The sequence below is a fragment of the Clupea harengus genome, chromosome 12, assembly GCF_900700415.2.
Source record: "Clupea harengus chromosome 12, Ch_v2.0.2, whole genome shotgun sequence".
NCBI lineage: Eukaryota > Metazoa > Chordata > Actinopteri > Clupeiformes > Clupeidae > Clupea > Clupea harengus.
The window spans coordinates 29,839,573-29,859,572 of NC_045163.1; the positions used below are offsets into that span (position 1 = coordinate 29,839,573).

At 44.8% G+C, this 20,000-nt stretch overlaps 1 protein-coding gene across 2 annotated transcripts in view; it reads left to right on the forward strand.

Annotated features, from left to right (window-relative positions):
- Nucleotides 1–20,000, forward strand: part of plppr1 (phospholipid phosphatase related 1) — a 50,453-nt gene that overhangs the window by 10,609 nt on the left and 19,844 nt on the right. For both annotated transcript variants that reach the window (XM_031578012.2, XM_031578013.2), the window contains exon 2: nucleotides 6,290–6,376. In XM_031578012.2, coding sequence (XP_031433872.1) covers nucleotides 6,317–6,376 — 60 coding nt within the window. In that variant the 5' untranslated portion in view covers nucleotides 6,290–6,316. The remainder of the gene's footprint in view (nucleotides 1–6,289; nucleotides 6,377–20,000) is intronic.

Here is a 20,000-nt window from a genome sequence, read left to right on the forward strand (position 1 = left end):
TTCTAGGTTTGGTAGGTGTCTGTTCAGTGGATCGGCGTAAGAGCTAAGACATAGAGTTGCACAATGACTAGGATGGGCATCAACTACAACCAAAGTCTGTTTATACTGACTAAAACAACCAAAGTCTGTTTATACTGACTAAAACAACCAAGTCTGTTTATACTGACTAAAACAACCACAGTCTGTTTATACTGACTAAAACAACCAAGTCTGTTTATACTGACTAAAACAACCAAAGTCTGTTTATTGACTAAAACAACCAAAGTCTGTTTATACTGACTAAAACAACCAAGTCTGTTTATACTGACTAAAACATTTATATTGCCCCGTGTTGCAGCATGATGCAGGCAGGCTATATAGACACGGTGCCCAGCACTCGTGGATCAAATCTTAACATATTTCAGTAAGAAAACACCATTGCCTCAACTGAATACAATATGTATGGATTATTTAATTACCATATATTTGGTTTAGTTACCAAATATATCATCAAACGATCAAGGCTACTTATTTAAATAACTGTGCTATGATCTCTTACAGCAAACTATGCCGGTGCTCTTAACAGGCTTATGTGATATGGATTGCTATGGATTGCTTAAGTAACTACTGCAATGCATGATGATAGTTTTAAGCAATAGAGGATCCTGACAAATCTGTTTACAAATCTGTTTACGTTATGAAGGATATGCTTTATTTCAGTGTTACAGCATTTGGGGGGGGGGGGGGGGCTCTTGTTCTTGTTCTTGTTCCTCCCCCTGATGGTTGATATGACTGCAGTAGTGTGACAGCCAGCCAATGCCCAGGGGAGTGCTGGGATACGAGCGGAGATAGAGCCAGATCTCATCTTCCACAGGAGGCAGCACAGAGAGATAGATACCACACACCACACACACACACACACTGACCTGCTGGCCAACCAGTGCTGGGAGTCGAGCTGTCCCTCGCTACCCTCCCGCCCTCCCATCAGGACACGGGATCTTCACCGGAGGCTGCCTAAAAGGACCCACCACACCAAAAAAAAACACACACACACACACACCCACGCACACACACACGCCCACGCACACACACACACGCGCGCGCACACACACCCACGCGCAGACGCAGACGCAGACGCAGACGCAGACGCAGACGCAGACGCAGACGCAGACGCAGACGCAGACGCACATGACACTAGAGCAGCATACACAAGAACAGAACAGATTGGTGTCGGCGCTTTGAGCTTGTTTATGAAAGATGTATGGCCACTCCAATCCAATCCTCAGAAACTCAAATGGTGTTCATTCTGATGCCATGGGGTTCAATCTCATGCCATGTACAGGGATTTGCACCTCAAAGCACCTCACAGTTTTGAACTAAAAAATCATGTCTGTGTTATGGTGTTGTAAATTCATTCAATATATTCAGACTTTCATTCCATATATTCAGATTTTCAATCGTTATAAATATAATACTTTCCTGAATGGCATAATATATATGTACACTATGCGTGTGTGTGTTTGTAAATATATATGAGAGAGAGAGAGAGAGAGAGAGAGAGATTCTTTATTTATGATAATACTGTTTTTGTTATAAAACATCTATGAGCAGAATCATTCTCTTACACAGCGTGGAGATATTTTGGTATGTTTGTTCTCAGATGTTGTCCTCATAAGGTCCTGGGGTCCTCATCTCCTGCATCCAGACACTGTGGGAGCTTTTTCTTCATACAGTATTTAAGTAACACCTTGAAATAGAGCATTTGAAGGTGCTGTGAGACTGGGCTCTGTGGGTTTGTTGTGAGCGGTAGGCCTACGTTTAGACCTGAGGTGTCAGCCTGCTATCCTGTGAGGTGTGGGATGAGGAGTGGTTCTGCCAGAGATCTGATGTGGGTTTGTTGTGAGAGGTAGGCCTACGTTTAGACCAGAGACTGGGCTCTGTGGGTTTGTTGTGAGAGGTAGGCCTACGTTTAGACCTGAGACTGGGCTCTGTGGGTTTGTTGTGAGAGGTAGGCCTACGTTTAGACCAGAGACTGGGCTCTGTGGGTTTGTTGTGAGAGGTAGGCCTAAGTTTAGACCTGAGGTGTCAGCCTGCTATCCTGTGAGGTGTGGGATGAGGAGTGCTTCTGCCAGAGATCTGATGTCCATAATCAGACCAGGTCGAATGACATGGGCGCAATTAAAGAGACATTATTTAAATCACTTCTACCATGGCTCCTCTGAACCCTGGCTTGTTTCTCCTTCTCCTTAACCCTCCACCTCTGCCAAGGTTGATTATACCATAGATACTAGGAATCTCCTTAACCGTCCACCTCTGCCAAGGTAACTAGCATGCTCTCTTCCCTTTTTGTCAAAGATTCTTGAAAAGGTTTGGTTTTAAGAGTCATTCTTCTTAAACTGGTCTTTTTTCAGTGACTGAAGCATCGGGAGTAGCAAAAGCCATCAGGTCTGAGTTTACTACACTTGTCAGCATCTCTACTAGGGAGGACGTTTCAGGGAAAGCACTAGGGGTGGGAAAATAAATCGATTCATCGATTTCTCTCTAGAACGATTCGGTCTCGATTCAGAAAAGTTCATAATCGATTTTTTAATTAAAACATTTTTTTTACACATTCATTTTGTGTTCAAATGCAAGCTGCATCGATTATTGCATTGTTCATAGAAAGTCATAATTGTGACAAGGAAATACTTTTTCTCTAATAAAAAAATAGAGAAGGTATTTGAAGGTTTTATCGGTTTAGAATTGATAATCGATAATTGTGGACCTCGGAATCGAATCGAATCGTGAGGTGCCAAGAGATTCCCACCCCTAGAAAGCACACAGTTGGTTTGAATCGTACCTCAGTGGACATTCATTTAGACAATGGTCAAAATCTCATCACCTCTCCACTGGTGTCCCTCAGGGATTGGTACTTGGACCCCCCTCCTATTTTCTGTCTGTACATCACTACATTAGGTGAGAGAATCTGTGGGTTCTCCTATCACTGTTATGCGGATGATACTAAATTGTCCTTTCTCCCTGGATGATTTCACAATGTCTGTATACCTCAGTGATATTTCAAATTGGATGAGAGATCAACACCTTCAGCTCAATCTTTCAAAAACTGAACTCCTCTGCCATTTCCAGACAATGTTGCTATCCCACAAAATATTAACATTCAGCATGGTTTGTCTCTATTGACCCAGACTAAAGCTGCACGAAACGGATGTTGGAATGGATGGATAATTGATGATCAACTTAATTTATCTGAGCATGAAGCTTCTGTCTGGAGCTCTTGTTGGTTTACAATCTGAGATATGTGGAAGATCAGACCCTATTTCCCACAATACGCTACACAACTTCTTGTGCAGGGCCCAGGTTTTTTAAAACTACACCATTGCAATTTAATTTCAACGGGCTTGCCTACATGTGTGGTGAGACTTGTGCAGATGATTCATTTTTACATTTTTACATTTAGTCATTTTAGCAGACGCTTTTATCCAGAGCGACTTACAAGGATGTATACACATTTTTACATTTACACTAATGGCACACTGCACATCAGGAGCAATTAGGGATTAGGTGTCTTGCTCAAGGACGCTTCGACAGGGAATTGAACTAACAACCTTCTGATTACTAAACGACTTCTCTACCTCCTGTACCACTGTCGCAATATGATCTAGAATGCGGCGGCGTGCTCGTCACCCCTCACTGGCTAGAGTTCAGTTTAAATCCCTCACTCTTGCCACTGGGACAGCCACTGAATCGGCCCTTCACTGGCTAGAGTTCAATTTAAATCCCTCACTCTTGCCTAAAGGACAGCCACTGAATCGGCACCAGCTTATTTAAACGCCATAATTCAGTTGTGTTGTCTTTGCCTTCTCTCAGCAGCTAGAGATCACAGTCAAGACTCTTTTCGTTTATGGTGCCTTAGTGGTCCGTTCCAGTGATGGTTAAAAACTCATCTTTTTAAACCTCATCTGACTAATACGTTAACTTGTTTGAGGCATACTTTGTAAATATAATCATAGTTCATTATTATTTTTTTATTATTATTATTATAATTGTTAATAATTGATTGTTTTTAAAATGGACACTTTTGTTGTGTGTAATGTTTTTCTATTGTTGTGTAAGTTTGTTTGGACAAAAATGTATTTTAAGTACCTTAACCATAACCATGAGATTAAATGTAAATACAGGCCCAGGAAAGATAAACGTTTTCGCATTAAGTGTAATCTCATGAAAATGAACCCATAATTTTGGTGCTGACGGTGTTTGGGTGTTGCAAGTGTGTTGCTCTTGAAGTTGAGCTCCAATGTGTAGAGTACAGTGTTCTACAGCACTCCTGTCTGTACAGAGAAAGAAACACGCACACACACAAACACACGCACGCACGCACGCGCGCGCACACACACACACACACACACACACACACACACACACACACACACACACACACACACACACAGAGAAAGAAACACACACACACACACACACACACACAGAGAAAGAACACACACACCACACACACACACACACACACACAGAGAAAACACACACACACACACACACACACACACACACAGAGAAAGAAGCACACACACACACAAACACAGAGAGACACACACACACACAGAGAGAGAAAGAAGCACACACACACAAACACAGAGAGACACACACACACACAGACACACACACACAGAGAGAAAGAAGCTGCAGACATTTGCAATGGCAGGTCAGGGACTGAATGTATGACCTTGATGCTGCTATTGACCTTGACACCGCCAGTGTCTTGATGCTGCTATTGACCTCGACACACCACCAGTGTCTTGGTTTTCCCTGAACTGGGCTCTCGTAGCTGAGTGACAGTTTTCAATGAATGGCATCAAACACAACTGCAATTCAATTCAATTTGATTCATATTGCGCCAAAACAATCGAATTGTCTCAAGGCGTCTCAAATTGTCTCAAGTCGTCTCAAAGCACTGCAACATCCTCCACACAGCTATTGGACAGACTGCTCAGTGGTGCCCTTATCCCTTTCCTCAGAGCTTCATTGACATGAGAATGAACCGGTGGTGTGTGCAGGTGTCCTTTATACAAGCCCTCAGCCTGCTGTGTGCTATGATGTCAATATGCTGAATCAGACAGTCCGCCATCATGGGTATTGATCATGTGGAGTTGAGTGGTGATGATGATGTGGTTTTTATATGATCTCATGATGCACACTCCATAGGCGACCTCTTAACAACCCCCAGTCAGTCTTTATTGTGCTAAATTTGAGCGCTACGAGAATTTGCAACAGCAGCTGTAATACTCTGGATGCGTTCTGTAGCGGGCTGAGTGATAGTTTGTCAGCGTGAAGGAGGTAATTGACTTATGAATCACCGCCAACACTGACCGCGTTCCAAATGAAAACGGCTTTCAGCAAGACAATAGCACCCATCCGTTCAGTGGATTAGAACTGCAGTCTGGGAAAGAAGGATTTTTAGGCTCGTACTGCGATTCTGGACGTCTCTGCATCTATTCCCGCCAGTTTTTCTGTCGCATATGCTATCAGTCCCTTTTTTTCAACCTTCACTCGCCACTCTCCTCTGGCACATGCCCACATCATGCCAACCTTCACTCGCCACTCTCCTGTGGCACATGCACATCATGCCAACCTTCACTCGCCACTCTCCTGGCACATGCCCACATCATGCCAACCTTCACTCGCCACTCTCCTGTGGCACATGCCCAGAATCTCAAATGAGCCATCCTCATTGCATCGGAATCTCCCTTGAAGCTTGAAGCGTAGCCTCTTTTATTTTTCTCTTTCTCAACATTGTCAATGCAAATAAAATGCGTTTAGCATATTCAGCATTTACAGCTGGTCAAATCAAAGTATCCTTACTTTACTTACTTACTACTTAAAATGTCCATCTTCCATTTTCAATCCATTATCCATAAATCATCACGAAGGAAACTAAAACAAACATTAAGTAAGTCACCATTAACAAAACTGGCAACCTGAGAAGAGAAACTTACTTTGATATTCTGCATGTAGAATTGGACCCAACCCGTTTATTATTGTGTCCTATGCCTTCTACCATTGTGGTGCACTGCACAGCTAATAAACCTGACCAGTTATCCATTTCCTGTCCTTCACGGCGTCCCATCCTCTGTCTCTGCTTGTTCCTTCCATCTCCCCACCTCGTCGCTCTGCATTATATCATGGATTTGTCTCTGTCAAGCATCCACTGTGTCTGGATGGAAGTTTGAATTCCCCATGAATGTAATGAGCTGTGTGTTTCCCATGTGTGTAATGAGCTGTGTGTTTCCCCCGCCTCTAGATTGAGAGTCGGAGCGGAGCCATCGCCATGGCATCAGATAACATGCAGCGCAGCTATTCCGTCATCCCCTGCTTCATCTTCGTCGAGGTGAGTGCCCAACGCCTCCGTGCCGCTAAAGTGTGTCTGTGTGCCGCTACTGACTTTTAGATTGGCTAGGCTTTTCTCTCCTGCATCTGCTGCCCTCACAAGGTTTTCTGGGTTAGGGGTTAAAGGTTAGGGGTTCAACCTCACATGTGTTTCTGGGTTAGGGGTTCAACCTCACATGTGTTTCTGGGTTAGGGGTTAAAGGTTAGGGGTTCAACCTCACACATGTTTCTGGGTTAGGGGTTCAACCTCACATGTGTTTCTGGGTTAGGGGTTAAAGGTTAGGGGTTCAACCTCACATGTGTTTCTGGGTTAGGGGTTAAAGGTTAGGGGTTCAACCTCACATGTGGTTAGGGGTTAGGGGTTCAACCTCACATGTGTCTCTGGGTTAGGGGTTCAACCTCACATGTGAGTCATGCATGGTGTAATGCAACATGGTGCTGTTCCTCCATTTTGAAAATGACAAGTGTACAAGATCCTTTGTAGGAGTGTCATTGGCAGTTACATTGGCTGGTATATTTAGTGTAGAACACATAGGTCATAGGTCATAGGTCAGTATGTTTATAGGGCCCCTGCAGGACTGGAGGGAGCTCATAATCAGCAATAGGAAGGAGCACGTCATCAGTCCGTTCAACTCAGGAAATCTCCTTGACAACGCAGACTCCTCTTGTCATTAGATGGCCAGCAGGAGTAGGTCATGAAGTCATCCTGGTCAAGCAATGGTGTCAGTAGAGTACTACAGAAGAGTAGTGAGTAGGTCCTATTACAGGGTTAGCCTGTGCTTCCTCCTCAGAGATAGACAGGGGGCTGCTATACCACACAGACCAGTGACAGGGAGAAGTTTGCCCTTAAAACCCTCTGAGGAAAGTCCATGATGAAGACCATGATGAAGACCATGTTGTAGAATTGAAGAATGGAAACGGAGGCCGTGAGAATAGATAATCCACCGCAGAAAACGACGAGTAGAAAAACAAACCTGCCTGTACGTACCCGGTGTTGTATCCCTGTGTGTGTGAGACTTTTCATACATGTAGATTAATGAACCTTCAGCGTAAACCTTTAAAGTAGACCTATGCCTGACATATAGTGGCAATAACACATAATGATGATTATGCGTTAGTGACAATAACACATGATTTATTATGCGTTAGTGAGTATGAAATGGCATTCCCCTGCAGGGGCTCTCATAGAAGCTGTAGTGGCACTCCGTCTGTTCTGAGTCTTCTGTACCACAATTTTGAGTTTTACTTCCATCCATAGTTTATGTGTCACTCACTACCAAAGCCTCTACTAAATTATATAGTTTAACCTAAACATTCTTTCAAATCATAATGCAATTATTTATCTGAAGGTTCCCATTTTAAATCTTTTTAAACTAAATTATTATAACACATGAAATCATGAATTTGGCTCGTACAGAAGCTATTGTGTTTATCCAGTCCTAGGCCTAAATGGCTGCTGTTTCTGTCTTATGTGGTTAAGCTCTACGCTCTCCTATGATTTCCATAAACAAACTCTTACTTCCGCTCGAAAGGTCACCCCAGTCCCTCAGCGTGCCATAAAGACCAGTGTGGCTGAAATGAGCATCATGGGAAATTTCCATCCTAGTTTTCCAATCAAATTCCCACCAAAAATGTCCCATCCCCTGAGCAAAGCCAGATGCCCTGTTTCCTGTAACAGTAGAGTTGTGCTGTGAGACACAGGTGTGTTTCCTGTAACAGTAGAGTGTGCTGTGAGACACATGGTGTGTTTCCTGTTTCCTGTAACAGTAGAGTGTGCTGTAGACACAGGTGTGTTTCCTGTTACAGTAGAGTTGTGCTGTGAGACACATGGTGTGTTTCCTGTAACAGTAGAACTGTGCTGTAAGACACAGGGTGTGTTTCCTGTTTCCTGTTACAGTAGAGTTGTGCTGTAAGACACAGGGTGTGTTTCCTGTTTCCTGTAACAGTAGAACTGTGCTGTAAGACACAGGGTGTGTTTCCTGTTTCCTGTTACAGTAGAGTTGTGCTGTGCGCCACAGGGTGTGTTTCCTGTTTCCTGTAACAGTAGAACTGTGCTGTGAGACACAGGGTGTGTTTCCTGTAACAGTAGAACTGTGCTGTAAGACACAGGGTGTGTTTCCTGTTACAGTAGAGTTGTGCTGTAAGACACAGGGTGTGTTTCCTGTTTCCTGTAACAGTAGAGTTGTGCTGTGCGCCACAGGGTGTGTTTCCTGTTTCCTGTAACGGTAGAGTTGTGTTGTAAGACACAGGGTGTGTTTCCTGAGTAGAGTTGTGCTGTGAGACACAGGGTGTGTTTCCTGTAACAGTAGAACTGTGCTGTGAGACACAGGGTGTGTTTCCTGTAACAGTAGAGTTGTGCTGTGAGACACATGGTGTGTTTCCTGTTTCCTGTAACAGTAGAGTTGTGCTGTGAGACACAGGGTGTGTTTCCTGTAACAGTAGAGTTGTGCTGTGAGACACATGGTGTGTTTCCTGTAACAGTAGAACTGTGCTGTAAGACACAGGGTGTGTTTCCTGTTTCCTGTAACAGTAGAGTTGTGCTGTGAGACACATGGTGTGTTTCCTGTAACAGTAGAGTTGTGCTGTGAGACACATGGTGTGTTTCCTGTTTCCTGTAACAGTAGAACTGTGCTGTGAGACACAGGGTGTGTTTCCTGTTACAGTAGAGTTGTGCTGTGCGCCACAGGGTGTGTTTCCTGTTTCCTGTAACGGTAGAGTTGTGTTGTAAGACACAGGGTGTGTTTCCTGTTTCCTGTAACAGTAGAACTGTGCTGTAAGACACAGGGTGTGTTTCCTGTTTCCTGTAACAGTAGAGTTGTGCTGTGAGTCACATGGTGTGAAATGTTTTTTTTTTTTATCAATGGTCTTTTTATTGATTTCTCATCTCATTGCAAACAAGACATGTATACAGTATACAATTTAAATCCCACCACCTCCCACCACCCACCCCCCCACCCCAAACAAAACAAACACACACACACACAAAGAAACAATACAGGGGAAAAAAAAACTGAATTTATCTCTGTTGTGTTCAAAATCAGAAAAGCCACAGTGCTCAGTAAGGTAAACCATCAATTATAGAGGACTAGTCCTCAATTATGTCTGAAGTGCTGACACTGTCAAGAAAAGGGCTCCAGATCTTATAGAAAGTATTCACTGATCCTCTGAGACTATATCTAATTTTCTCTAATGAGAGAAAAGACAGTATATCTTTGACCCAGTGGGTGTGTTTGGGTGGGGCAGCTTCTTTCCATTTCAACAAGATGGAACGGCGTGCCAACAGTGAAGCAAAGGCCAGGGTCTTACGTTTTGCTACAGGTAGTTGCAGTTCCTCCGGGATAACCCCAAACAGTGCCACAAGCGTTTGACGTGACGTCAATCTTGTGGTTTAGAATTCCAGAGAGAGTCTCAAATACTGAACGCCAGAAATCTTCTAGAGAGGGGCAGGACCAGTACATATGAATTAGGGAGGCATCTGCACTTTTACATTTATCGCATTTGGGAGAAGGTGTGAAATGTTTTAAGCTAAACAGGTGCTCATGATTCTCACCTGGAATATGAAGCATGTGCAGCATGCTAAATGTTAGCCAAGGTTAGAGTTGCGTTAGGTCTCCAGAAAGGGCTGGCATTAAGATTAAGAGCCTTCCTCCCTCAGTCACTGTAAACTAACGTTAGAGACTTTTAGAAGAAGGAATATTCTTGTTGAATTGGTTCATTGTGACGTGTGCTTGGATCCTTTGCAGCCTACAGTATATAAGTGAAGACATCCTCTCTCTCTCTCTCTCTCTCTCCTCTCTCTCTCTCTCTATCTCTCTCCATCTCTCTCTCCCTCTCTCTCTCTCTCTCTCTCTCTCTCTCTCCTCCTTCCCTCTCTCTCTCTCCTCTTCCTCTCTCTCTCTCTCTCTCTCTCTCTCTCTCTCTCTCTCTCTATCTCTCTTGCTCTCCCTCCCTCTCTCTCTATCTCTCTCTCAAAGACAGTGCCTTCAGCGCTGGCTCTGGATTTAATTAACGTCTCTGTCAAATCCCTTTTAATCACGGGAAGGAGTCTGGCGACACTTCAAAGGCCCGTTTTCGTGCAAAGAGGGACAGGCTTTGCATATCGTGTTCACAGTACTGACTGACTTTTACCGGAATCTTCCAGAGTTGCCGCCTGCTCCCATTGCAGTGTTGCTGAATGCGTAGCAGTGAACCCAGTGGCTGTTATTCACCATCACTAGTAGTGAACCCAGTATTATTCACTATCACTAGTAGTGAACCCAGTGGCTGTTATTCAGTATCACTAGTAGTGAACCCAGTATTATTCACTATCTGAGAGGACTGAGGTCAGTGTGACACATGTGCTTAGAATTATTCCCCAGACCACCTTTTTTTTTTTTTTTTAAGTGATCAATTTAATTTCAGTTTTTCAGGGCCATTGTAGTTTTTTTTTTTTTGCCATGACGCAGCAGTAATGAACATTTATGTGGGAACTACCACAGGGATCAGTCCTGCAACCGTTGCTTCACAGCTTCACAGCTGGAGGTGCTTGTTAGGAGGGGCTAGTTAGGAGGGGCTAGGGGCTAGTTAGGAGGTGCTAGTTAGGAGGGGCTAGTGAGGAGGCGCTAGTTAGGAGGCGCTAGTTAGGAGGGGCTAGTTAGGAGGGGGCTAGTTAGCTAGTTAGGAGGTGCTAGTTAGGAGGGGCTAGTTAGCTAGTTAGGAGTTGCTAGTTAGCTAGTTAGGAGGGGCTAGTTAGGAGGCGCTAGTTAAGAGGGGCTAGTTAAGAGGGGCTAGTTAGGAGGCTAACACTCACGGATGCTAGTCAGTGGTTAGCACACAGCTTCACAGTTGGAGGGGCTAGTTAGGAGGTGCTAGGGGCTAGTTAGGAGGGGCTAGTGGGCTAGTTAAGAGGGGCTAGTTGGCTAGTTAAGAGGGGCTAGTTAGGAGGGGCTAGTTAGGAGGTGGCTAGTTAGCTAGTTAGGAGGTGCTAGTTAGCTAGTTAGGAGGGGCTAGTTAGGAGGTGCTAGTTAGGAGGCTAACACTCACGGATGCTAGTCAGCGGTTAGCACACATGTGAAGCTGCCAGGGAAAACATATAATGTAATATAATGAGAACATTAAACATATAATGTAATATAATGAGAACATTAAACAGGTAATGTAATATAATGAGAACATTAAACAGTTACTCTTAACAGTTTAAATTAACAATTAACAGTCATGTGAATAGAAACAGTAATGTGAATATAAAATCAATTTTAATAGCAACAGCAAAAGTAATTGCCACTTGCAGTTTTCGCTATTGTTAGCATTTTAGGTTTTGATAGACTGTGGTGTTGCTAACAATTAAAGTCAATCCGGTACAATGACTGGGACATATCCCAGCTGCCTGTGTTCATCTGTCCTTCACATGACAATATACCATCAGGTGTGTTTATCTGTCCTTCACACGACCATGTACCATCAAAAGGATTCTGTTGATGATATCAAAACTAGTTGCCTACAAAAACATAACAAGAAAAAATGGTTTATTCCTGCATACTGTTCCTTTAACAGTTGGAATGAATCATTTCTCCAAATGCTCTTTTGTGTTTGAAACTACTCACTGATCAAGCTGTTTGGGTTGAGAGTAATCACAGATAGATATGCTTTACAGTGTGTGTGTGTGTGTGTGTGTGTGTGTGTGTGTGTGTGTGTGTGGAAATGTGAGGGTTGGAACAGAAATATGTGTTGTGTGTCACAGATGGACCCAGGGAGATGTGTGTATGGTACATTGCTGAAGGGGACGGGGGGGGGCAAGAACTGAGATTGTGTGTGTGTGTGTGTGTGTGTGTGTGTGTGTGTGTGTGTGTGTGTGTGTGTGTGTCAGAGCGACAGAAAATGTGACCGTAGGAGGCAGATGGACTGTATGTGTGTGTGTGTGTGTGTGTGTGTGTGTGTGTGTGTGTGTTTATGGACATAATCCTGTCATCCATGTAAACCTGTGTCGTGACTCAGGTGTGTCCTTGTCCACTGATGCACCTCCACTGAACAGGAAGAGGATTCCCAGCTCTGTGTGTGTCCGTGTGTGTGTGTGTGCGTGTGTGTGTGAGCGTGTATGTGTGTGTCCGTGTGTGTGCGTGCGTGTGTGTCATGTACCGTCCACTATCCACATGTCCCTGTGTCCTTTGAACACCAAACCAGAAAGAAAGAAAGAAAGAAAGAAAGAAAGCAAGAAAGCAAGCGAAGGAAATCCAGCGCTTGTGTGGCTCCCATTACCCTTCCTTGGCTACGTGCCCCTGAGCTCCTGTGAAGCCTAACACACACACACACACACACACACACACACACACACACACACACACCCTTCCTTGGCTGCGTGCCTCTGAGCTCCTGTGAAGCCTAACAAAGCCTAAAACTAGGCCATGATGCAGGAGCCGGGGCGAAAGGCTGAGTGTGTTCATGAGTGTGTGTGTGTGTGTGTGTGTGATGCCGTGTGTGCGATGAGTATGTGTGTGATGGTGTGTGTGTATGATGAGTATGTGTGTGATGGTGTGGGTGTGTGTGTGATGGTGTGTGTGTGATGGCGTGTGTGCGATGAGTATGTGTGTGATTGAGTGTGTGTGTGATGAGTATGTAACATTGCTGCTAAACTAAGCTAAGCTAAACTAAGCTAATCTAAACGGCGCTCTTAGCTGTGAGGTTCTCATTCATGAAACCAACGATTATGCTGTGGTTCCGTGCAAGGTAGTAACACTCAACCAACACACACACGCACGCACACACACACACGCGCGCGCACACACACACACACACACGCATATATGCAAGGTAGTAACACTCAACCAACACACACACACTCAACACAAACATGCACACACAGACACACACACATATATACAAGGTAGTAACACTCCACTGCACAAGCAATCTTCTCTCACACGTGTCTTGGGTTGGAGTGTGTCCACCCCCCTCCCCCTTCTGTGATGTCAGTGACGGTGTGTAGCTTCCTCTTCTGATCTACATTTTCTCCACCCCCACCTCACTCTCTCTCTCTCTCTCTCTCTTTCTTTCTCTCACCTTCTCTCTCTCTCTCTCTTCCCCTCTATCTCTTCCCCTCTCTCTCTCTCGCTCTCTCTTCCCCTCTATATCTTCCCCTCTCTCTCTCTCTCTCTCTCTCTCTCTCTCTCTCTCTCTTCCCGTCTCTCTCTTCCCCCCTCTCTCTCTCTCTCTCTCTCACACTCTCTCTCTCTCTCTTACAAGCCGAATTGAAGGGATTGAATACCCAGTAGGTGTCTCTGTCACGCTGCAGACAGGAGGATAGAGACATGCAGCTGTGTGTGTGTGTGTGTGTGTGTGTGTGTGTCTCTGTCACACTGCAGACAGGAGGATAGAGACATGTGTGTGTGTGTGTGTGTGTGTGTGTGTGTGTGTGTGTGTGTGTGTGTGTCTCTGTCACGCTGCAGACAGGAGGATAGAGACATGCAGCTGTTTGTGTGTGTGTGTGTGTGTGTGTGTGTGTGTGTGTGTGTGTGTGTGTGTGTGTGTGTGTGTCTCTGTCACACTGCAGACAGGAGGATATAGACATGCAGCTGTGTGTGTGTGTGTGTGTGTGTGTGTGTGTGTGTGTCTGTCACGCTGCAGACAGGAGGATAGAGACATGCAGCTAGTTTTCCTGACAGGCATTCACGTATCGATCAAGTTTCCTGTCCTGAAAGGCAGACAAGAGAAGAAGGGCCCTCTGTTTTTTAATCTGCTGTTTTTTTTGGCACAGTGAGGTGTGTGTGTGTGTGTGTGTGTGTGTGTGTGTGTTTTTGGCACAGTGAGATGCTAATTTTAACCTCGGCTGCCTGTGAGAGATGCATACCTGAAATTAAACCACAAGCCATCTGTTCGGCTCTCCGATCTGAGTATTATTCTATCTCCGACTGTCACCCTCTGTCTCTCTCTCTCTCTCTCTTTCTTTCTATCTCTATCTCTATCTCTATCTCTCTCTCTTTCTGTCTCTCTCTCTCTATCTATCTATCTTTTTCTGTCTCTTTCTCTTTCTATATCTCTTTCTGGCTGTCTCTCTCTCTCTCTCTCTCTCTGTTTCTATCTCTATCTCTATCTCTTTCTGTATCTTTCTCTTTCTATATCTCTATCTCTTTCTGTCTCTCTCTCTCTCTCTCTTTCTCTCTCTTTCTCTCTGTCTTCCTCTCCTGCTGTGACATGAACTCTAGTGAAAGAGGGTGTTGAAGAGACTCCCAGAGACTGATGGACCACCTCTCATTACACACCATGGAGGACAAGAGGAGAGGGGCAGGAGAAGAGAAGAGACGTGTGCAGAAGAGAAGAGACGTGTGCAGAAGAGAAGAGACGTGTGCAGAAGAGAAGAGAAGAGACGTGTGCAGAAGAGAAGAGACGTGTGCAGAAGAGAAGAGACGTGTGCAGAAGAGACGTGTGCAGAAGAGAAGAGACGTGTGCAGAAGAGAAGAGACGTGTGCAGAAGAGAAGAGACGTGTGCAGAAGAGAAGAGAAGAGACGTGTGCAGAAGAGAAGAGACGTGTGCAGAAGAGAGAGGCCTTTCCTCTGAGCTGTGGAGAAGAGAAGAGAAGAGACGTGTGCAGAAGAGAAGAGACGTGTGCAGAAGAGAGAGGCCTTTCCTCTGGGCTGTGGAGAAGAGAAGAGAAGAGACGTGTGCAGAAGAGAGAGGCCTTTCCTCTGGGCTGTGGAGAAGAGAAGAGACGTGTGCAGAAGAGAAGAGACGTGTGCAGAAGAGAAGAGACGTGTGCAGAAGAGAAGAGAAGAGAAGAGACGTGTGCAGAAGAGAAGAGACGTGTGCAGAAGAGAAGAGACGTGTGCAGAAGAGAGAGGCCTTTCCTCTGGGCTGTGGAGAAGAGAAGAGAAGAGACGTGTGCAGAAGAGAGAGGCCTTTCCTCTGAGCTGTGGAGAAGAGAAGAGACGTGTGCAGAAGAGAAGAGACGTGTGCAGAAGAGAAGAGACGTGTGCAGAAGAGAAGAGAAGAGAAGAGACGTGTGCAGAAGAGAAGAGACGTGTGCAGAAGAGAAGAGACGTGTGCAGAAGAGAGAGGCCTTTCCTCTGGGCTGTGAGGGCTGTGGAGCTGCATCACACAGACTTGTATAGTAACCAGTAGTGTGTAACAAGCAACACTGTCAGCAGCCTTTCTGTTTCTCTCGTTATGTGTGTGTGTGTGTGTGTGTCTGTGTGTGTGTGTGCGCGTCTGTGTGTGTGAGTGTGTGTGTGTGCGTGTGTGTGTGTGTGTGCGCGTCTGTGTGTGTGCGTCTCTGTGTGTGTGTCTGTGTGTGTGTGCGCGTCTGTGTGTGTGTGTGCGTGTGTGTGTTTGTGTGTGTGTGTGTGTGTGTGTGTGTGTGTGTGTGTGTGTGTGTGCGCGTCTGTGTGTGTTTGTGTGTGTGTCTGTGTGTGTGCGCGTCTGTGTGTGTTTGTGTGTGTGTCTGTGTGTGTGCACGTCTGTGTGTGCACGTCTGTGTGTGTGTGTGTGTGTGTGTGTGTGTGTGTGTACCTCACGTCGTGTCCCACTCTCACACAGGCCGACACCATGGCAAGCTGCAGCTTCAGTTATTAATCCTAGATGCCCTAAATGCACACACTGGGCTAGTGTACGATTCAGAACTCCTTCTCTGATGCACGGCGCCTTCCCAACACGTCTGATTCTCCTCATCCTAGGCAGGTACACGCATGGAGAGATGGAGAGGGTGATTCTCCTCATTCTAGGCAGATACACACATGGAGAGACACTTGCTCCCACTTCCCTTCTGCCGATTTAGTTTATTTATTTAGTTTATTTATTTATTTATTTTACTTTTTGATTTGTTTTTTTCTGAACTATAGCAAGCGTAACTGTTTCAGGCGAGGGTGTAACGGTGCATTTGTGTAGCCAGTGGAGCGTGTAGCGTGGAGCGTTGTTTCATCTCGTGCTTCAGCATCACTGAGAGTCCTTGCAGTGGAAGGGAGTTATCGTCTGCCGCCTTCCCATTGCTTCACAGCTACACACTGACCCCTGCTGGACGCCTGAGGGAGTGCAGCCCTACTGCTCTCTCCCTGTGTGCCACGCTGATTATAGCGCTGTCCTGTCTCCTGAGGAAATGGAGCCATCAACATGACTCACCCCGCTGTTAGTGTCTTGGCCCTGTGTTTACGGGAATCTCTCGGCAGGAATGGGATTGTGTGTTTGAATCGCCCTCTTGTGGATGCAACCCATCATCGCAGCAATCATACAAATCTTGGACAAAAATCAATTGTACTAAAACTTCACACCCCTTTCACACTTGACACCTCATGTGGCGGACACACAAACACATGAGAGGTATTAGATTGTTTTAAAAACATGCTTGTGACGGTGAGGAAGCATTTGTATCCTTCCTTACAGGCATGCTGTGCAGCAAAGTTCCTCAAACTGGATTATTAAATTATATTATATTTATTATTATTATTAAACCAAGCTCTGCTGCCAAAAAAGTGCCCTTTCCCCTCTGTACTTCCTGTTTTCTGTTAGTTATTATTTGTGTCCCCTGTGTCAGTAAGTTGAGTAATGGCTGCCAGATCACCCTTGGATGGGGCATCAGGCTAATCAAACCCCCCCGGCTGTTTGTCTCATCCCCACCTCTGCTCTTCTGGGGGGGGGGGCTCATCCCCACCTCTGCTCTTCTCCTGGGGGGGGGGGCTCAACCCCACCTCTGCTCTTCTCCTGGGGGGGGGGGGCTCAACCCCACCTCTGCTCTTCTGGGGGGGGGGGGGGGGCTCATCCCCACCTCTGCTCTTCTGGGGGGGGAGGGGGGGGGGCACGTGTAGGAGTGTGATGACCCCCCCAGCCCACAGGACCAGGGACACAGTTCTCTGCTTGGCATAGGTTTGCTCTTCTAGTTGGTGGATTTAATGAGTGAGGCCTCCTCATGCAAGGAGGGAGGGAGGGAGGGAGGGAGGGAGAGAGAGAGGGATGCAAAGAGGCAGAAATAGAGGGAAGGAGGGAGAGGTTGGTCCATTCTGTGGCGTGTTCAGTTTAGTCTTGTGCAACGCTGTGTGACTAACGCCGTGTGACTAACGCTGTCCTCCCTCTCCGGCCTGATTCCCACACAGTCATGTGATGCTAATGTGCCTCTCTGACTTCATGTGGGAATAGGTCGTTATTAATATGTAGTCATTCTACTCTGTCCCATTCTACCCAAATACTTACATTTGAGTTAAATGAGTTCATGTTATACCATTGTTGGGTTGAATTTATCGTGTCTATCGTGACATGCAGAAGTACAGAGAGTAGCGGGACGCTACATTGGTCTGAAATAGCTTTTCGTACCACTATACAACATTTGGCCTTAGAGCTAGTGATTTAACAAAGCTAAGGCTCAACAGAATGCTGGAACGTGTTAGTTTGGCATTGAGAGGCACGGAACTAACGACTGGGCTTCGGCATCAGAAACCATCCATTCAGAACTAACGACTGTCTTCAGCCATGACAAACATTCATTCGGATCTAGAAATGGCCACTTGTCCAGTAAGTTAAGAAAAAGTTTCAATGTGGACATAAATAGCCCTACAAACAAGTCAGCGATGAAAATAATTATGCATTATGGAAATGATGTCTGTTAACCAAGACAGGATAAGTGGAAGAAGTGGCTTAAGTTGCAGAAAAGAATGTAGTAGTAGTAGTCCTTTATTGTTACAGCACAAGTACACAAGTACCAGCAATATAGCCTGTCGCATAGTAAACTACCAAAATGGCAATCCACCCGTCCATACATATACACAAACATACATCTGACAAGGGGAAAACAGGACGGGAAGACAAGGTTGAGGGAAAAATTACTTAAAACACTTATAGTATCAGAATATAAAACACTTATAGTATCAGAATATAAAACACTTATAGTATCAGAAGATAATGGACTTATAATGGACACCGTGTGTGTGTGTGTGTGTGTGTGTCTGTGTGTGTCTGCAGAAGATAATACACTTATAGTATCAGAAGATAAGACACTTATAGAAGATAAAGCACTTATAGTATCAGAATATAAAACACTTATAGTATCAGAATATAAAACACTTATAGTATCAGAAGACACTTATAGTATCAGAAGATAAAACACTTATAGTATCAGAAGATAAAACACTTATAGTATCAGAATATAAAACACTTATAGTATCAGAAGATAAAACACTTATAGTATCAGAATATAAAACACTTATAGTATCAGAAGATAAAGCACTTATAGTATCAGAAGATAAAACACTTATAGAAGATAAAGCACTTATAGTATCAGAATATAAAACACTTATAGTATCAGAAGATAAAGCACTTATAGTATCAGAATATAAAACACTTATAGTATCAGAAGATAAAACACTTATAGTATCAGAAGATAAAACACTTATAGTATCAGAAGACACTTATAGTATCAGAAGATAAAACACTTATAGTATCAGAAGATAAAACACTTATAGTATCAGAAGATAAAACACTTATAGTATCAGAAGATAAAACACTTATAGTATCAGAAGACACTTATAGTATCAGAAGATAAAACACTTATAGTATCAGAAGATAATGGACTTATAATGGACACCGTGTGTGTGTGTGTCTGTGTGTGTCTGCAGAAGATAATACACTTATAGTATCACACTTATAGTAACAGAAGATAATGCACTGGGAGGTGTCGTGTCATGGCTCATCACCTTATTATCACCACCAACATTATTATTAGTAGGATTGATATTCTTCTTATTATTATTACCTTGTGCCTGGAACATACAGCCAAAATGACACAGCTTGTCAAACTCTTATAAGTCTTTTTGGTCATAGATCATGTTGTAACCGATGTTAGCCAGGGGCTGAAAATGTTTCCGATGTTTTCTAACGGCACCAGGTGTAGCCGACGTTTAGCTCCTGCTAAAAGAAACTCATATTACGGGACGTTCTCACTCACAGTTGGATTGCTAGTCTTTACTGCGTGGCGCGTGTGTAGGGAGTATGCCTGGACCAGCTCAGCTTTATTGATTATGGAGAGAGATACTGTGTGTGTAGAGAGAGAGAGAGTTTGTGTGTGTGCATTTCTGCTGCGTCAGAGCATAGCTCTCTTAATTAGCCACTGCCCATCCAACCCCCGAGGTGATAGGTGTGTTCCTCCTGGCTGCCGGGGTGTCCGGCCAACACCCCCGCCCCCATCATCTGGAAGCCTTGCGGCAGTAATGACCAACACACACTGTGTCCAGCGCTCAAGGGTCACTGGAGCTCTGTGTGTGTGTGTGTGTGTGTGTGTGTCTGTGTGTGTGTCTGTGTGTGTGTGTGTGTGTGTGTGTGTGTGGGGGGGGTTGTGTGTGTCTGTGTGTGTGTGTCTACGTGTGTGTCTCTGTGTGTGTGTGTGTGTGTGTGTGTGTGTGTGTGGGGTTGTGTGTGTGTGGGTGTCGCTGCAACCTGCTGAGATGGTTTTCTCTATGCCTCACAACTCTACAAAGAAATAAAACGTCTGCCTAGCACTTTCACTAGTGCAACTTCACCAGGATTAGCTTTCTGAAGGATAAATGCTTGAGAGCAGCGTAGGGGAGAGATGAGGTCCTTTCTGAAGGATGCCTGCTTAAGAGCAGCGTAGAAGAGAGAGATGAGGTCCTTTCTGAAGGATGCCTGCTTAAGAGCAGCGTAGAGGAGAGAGATGAGG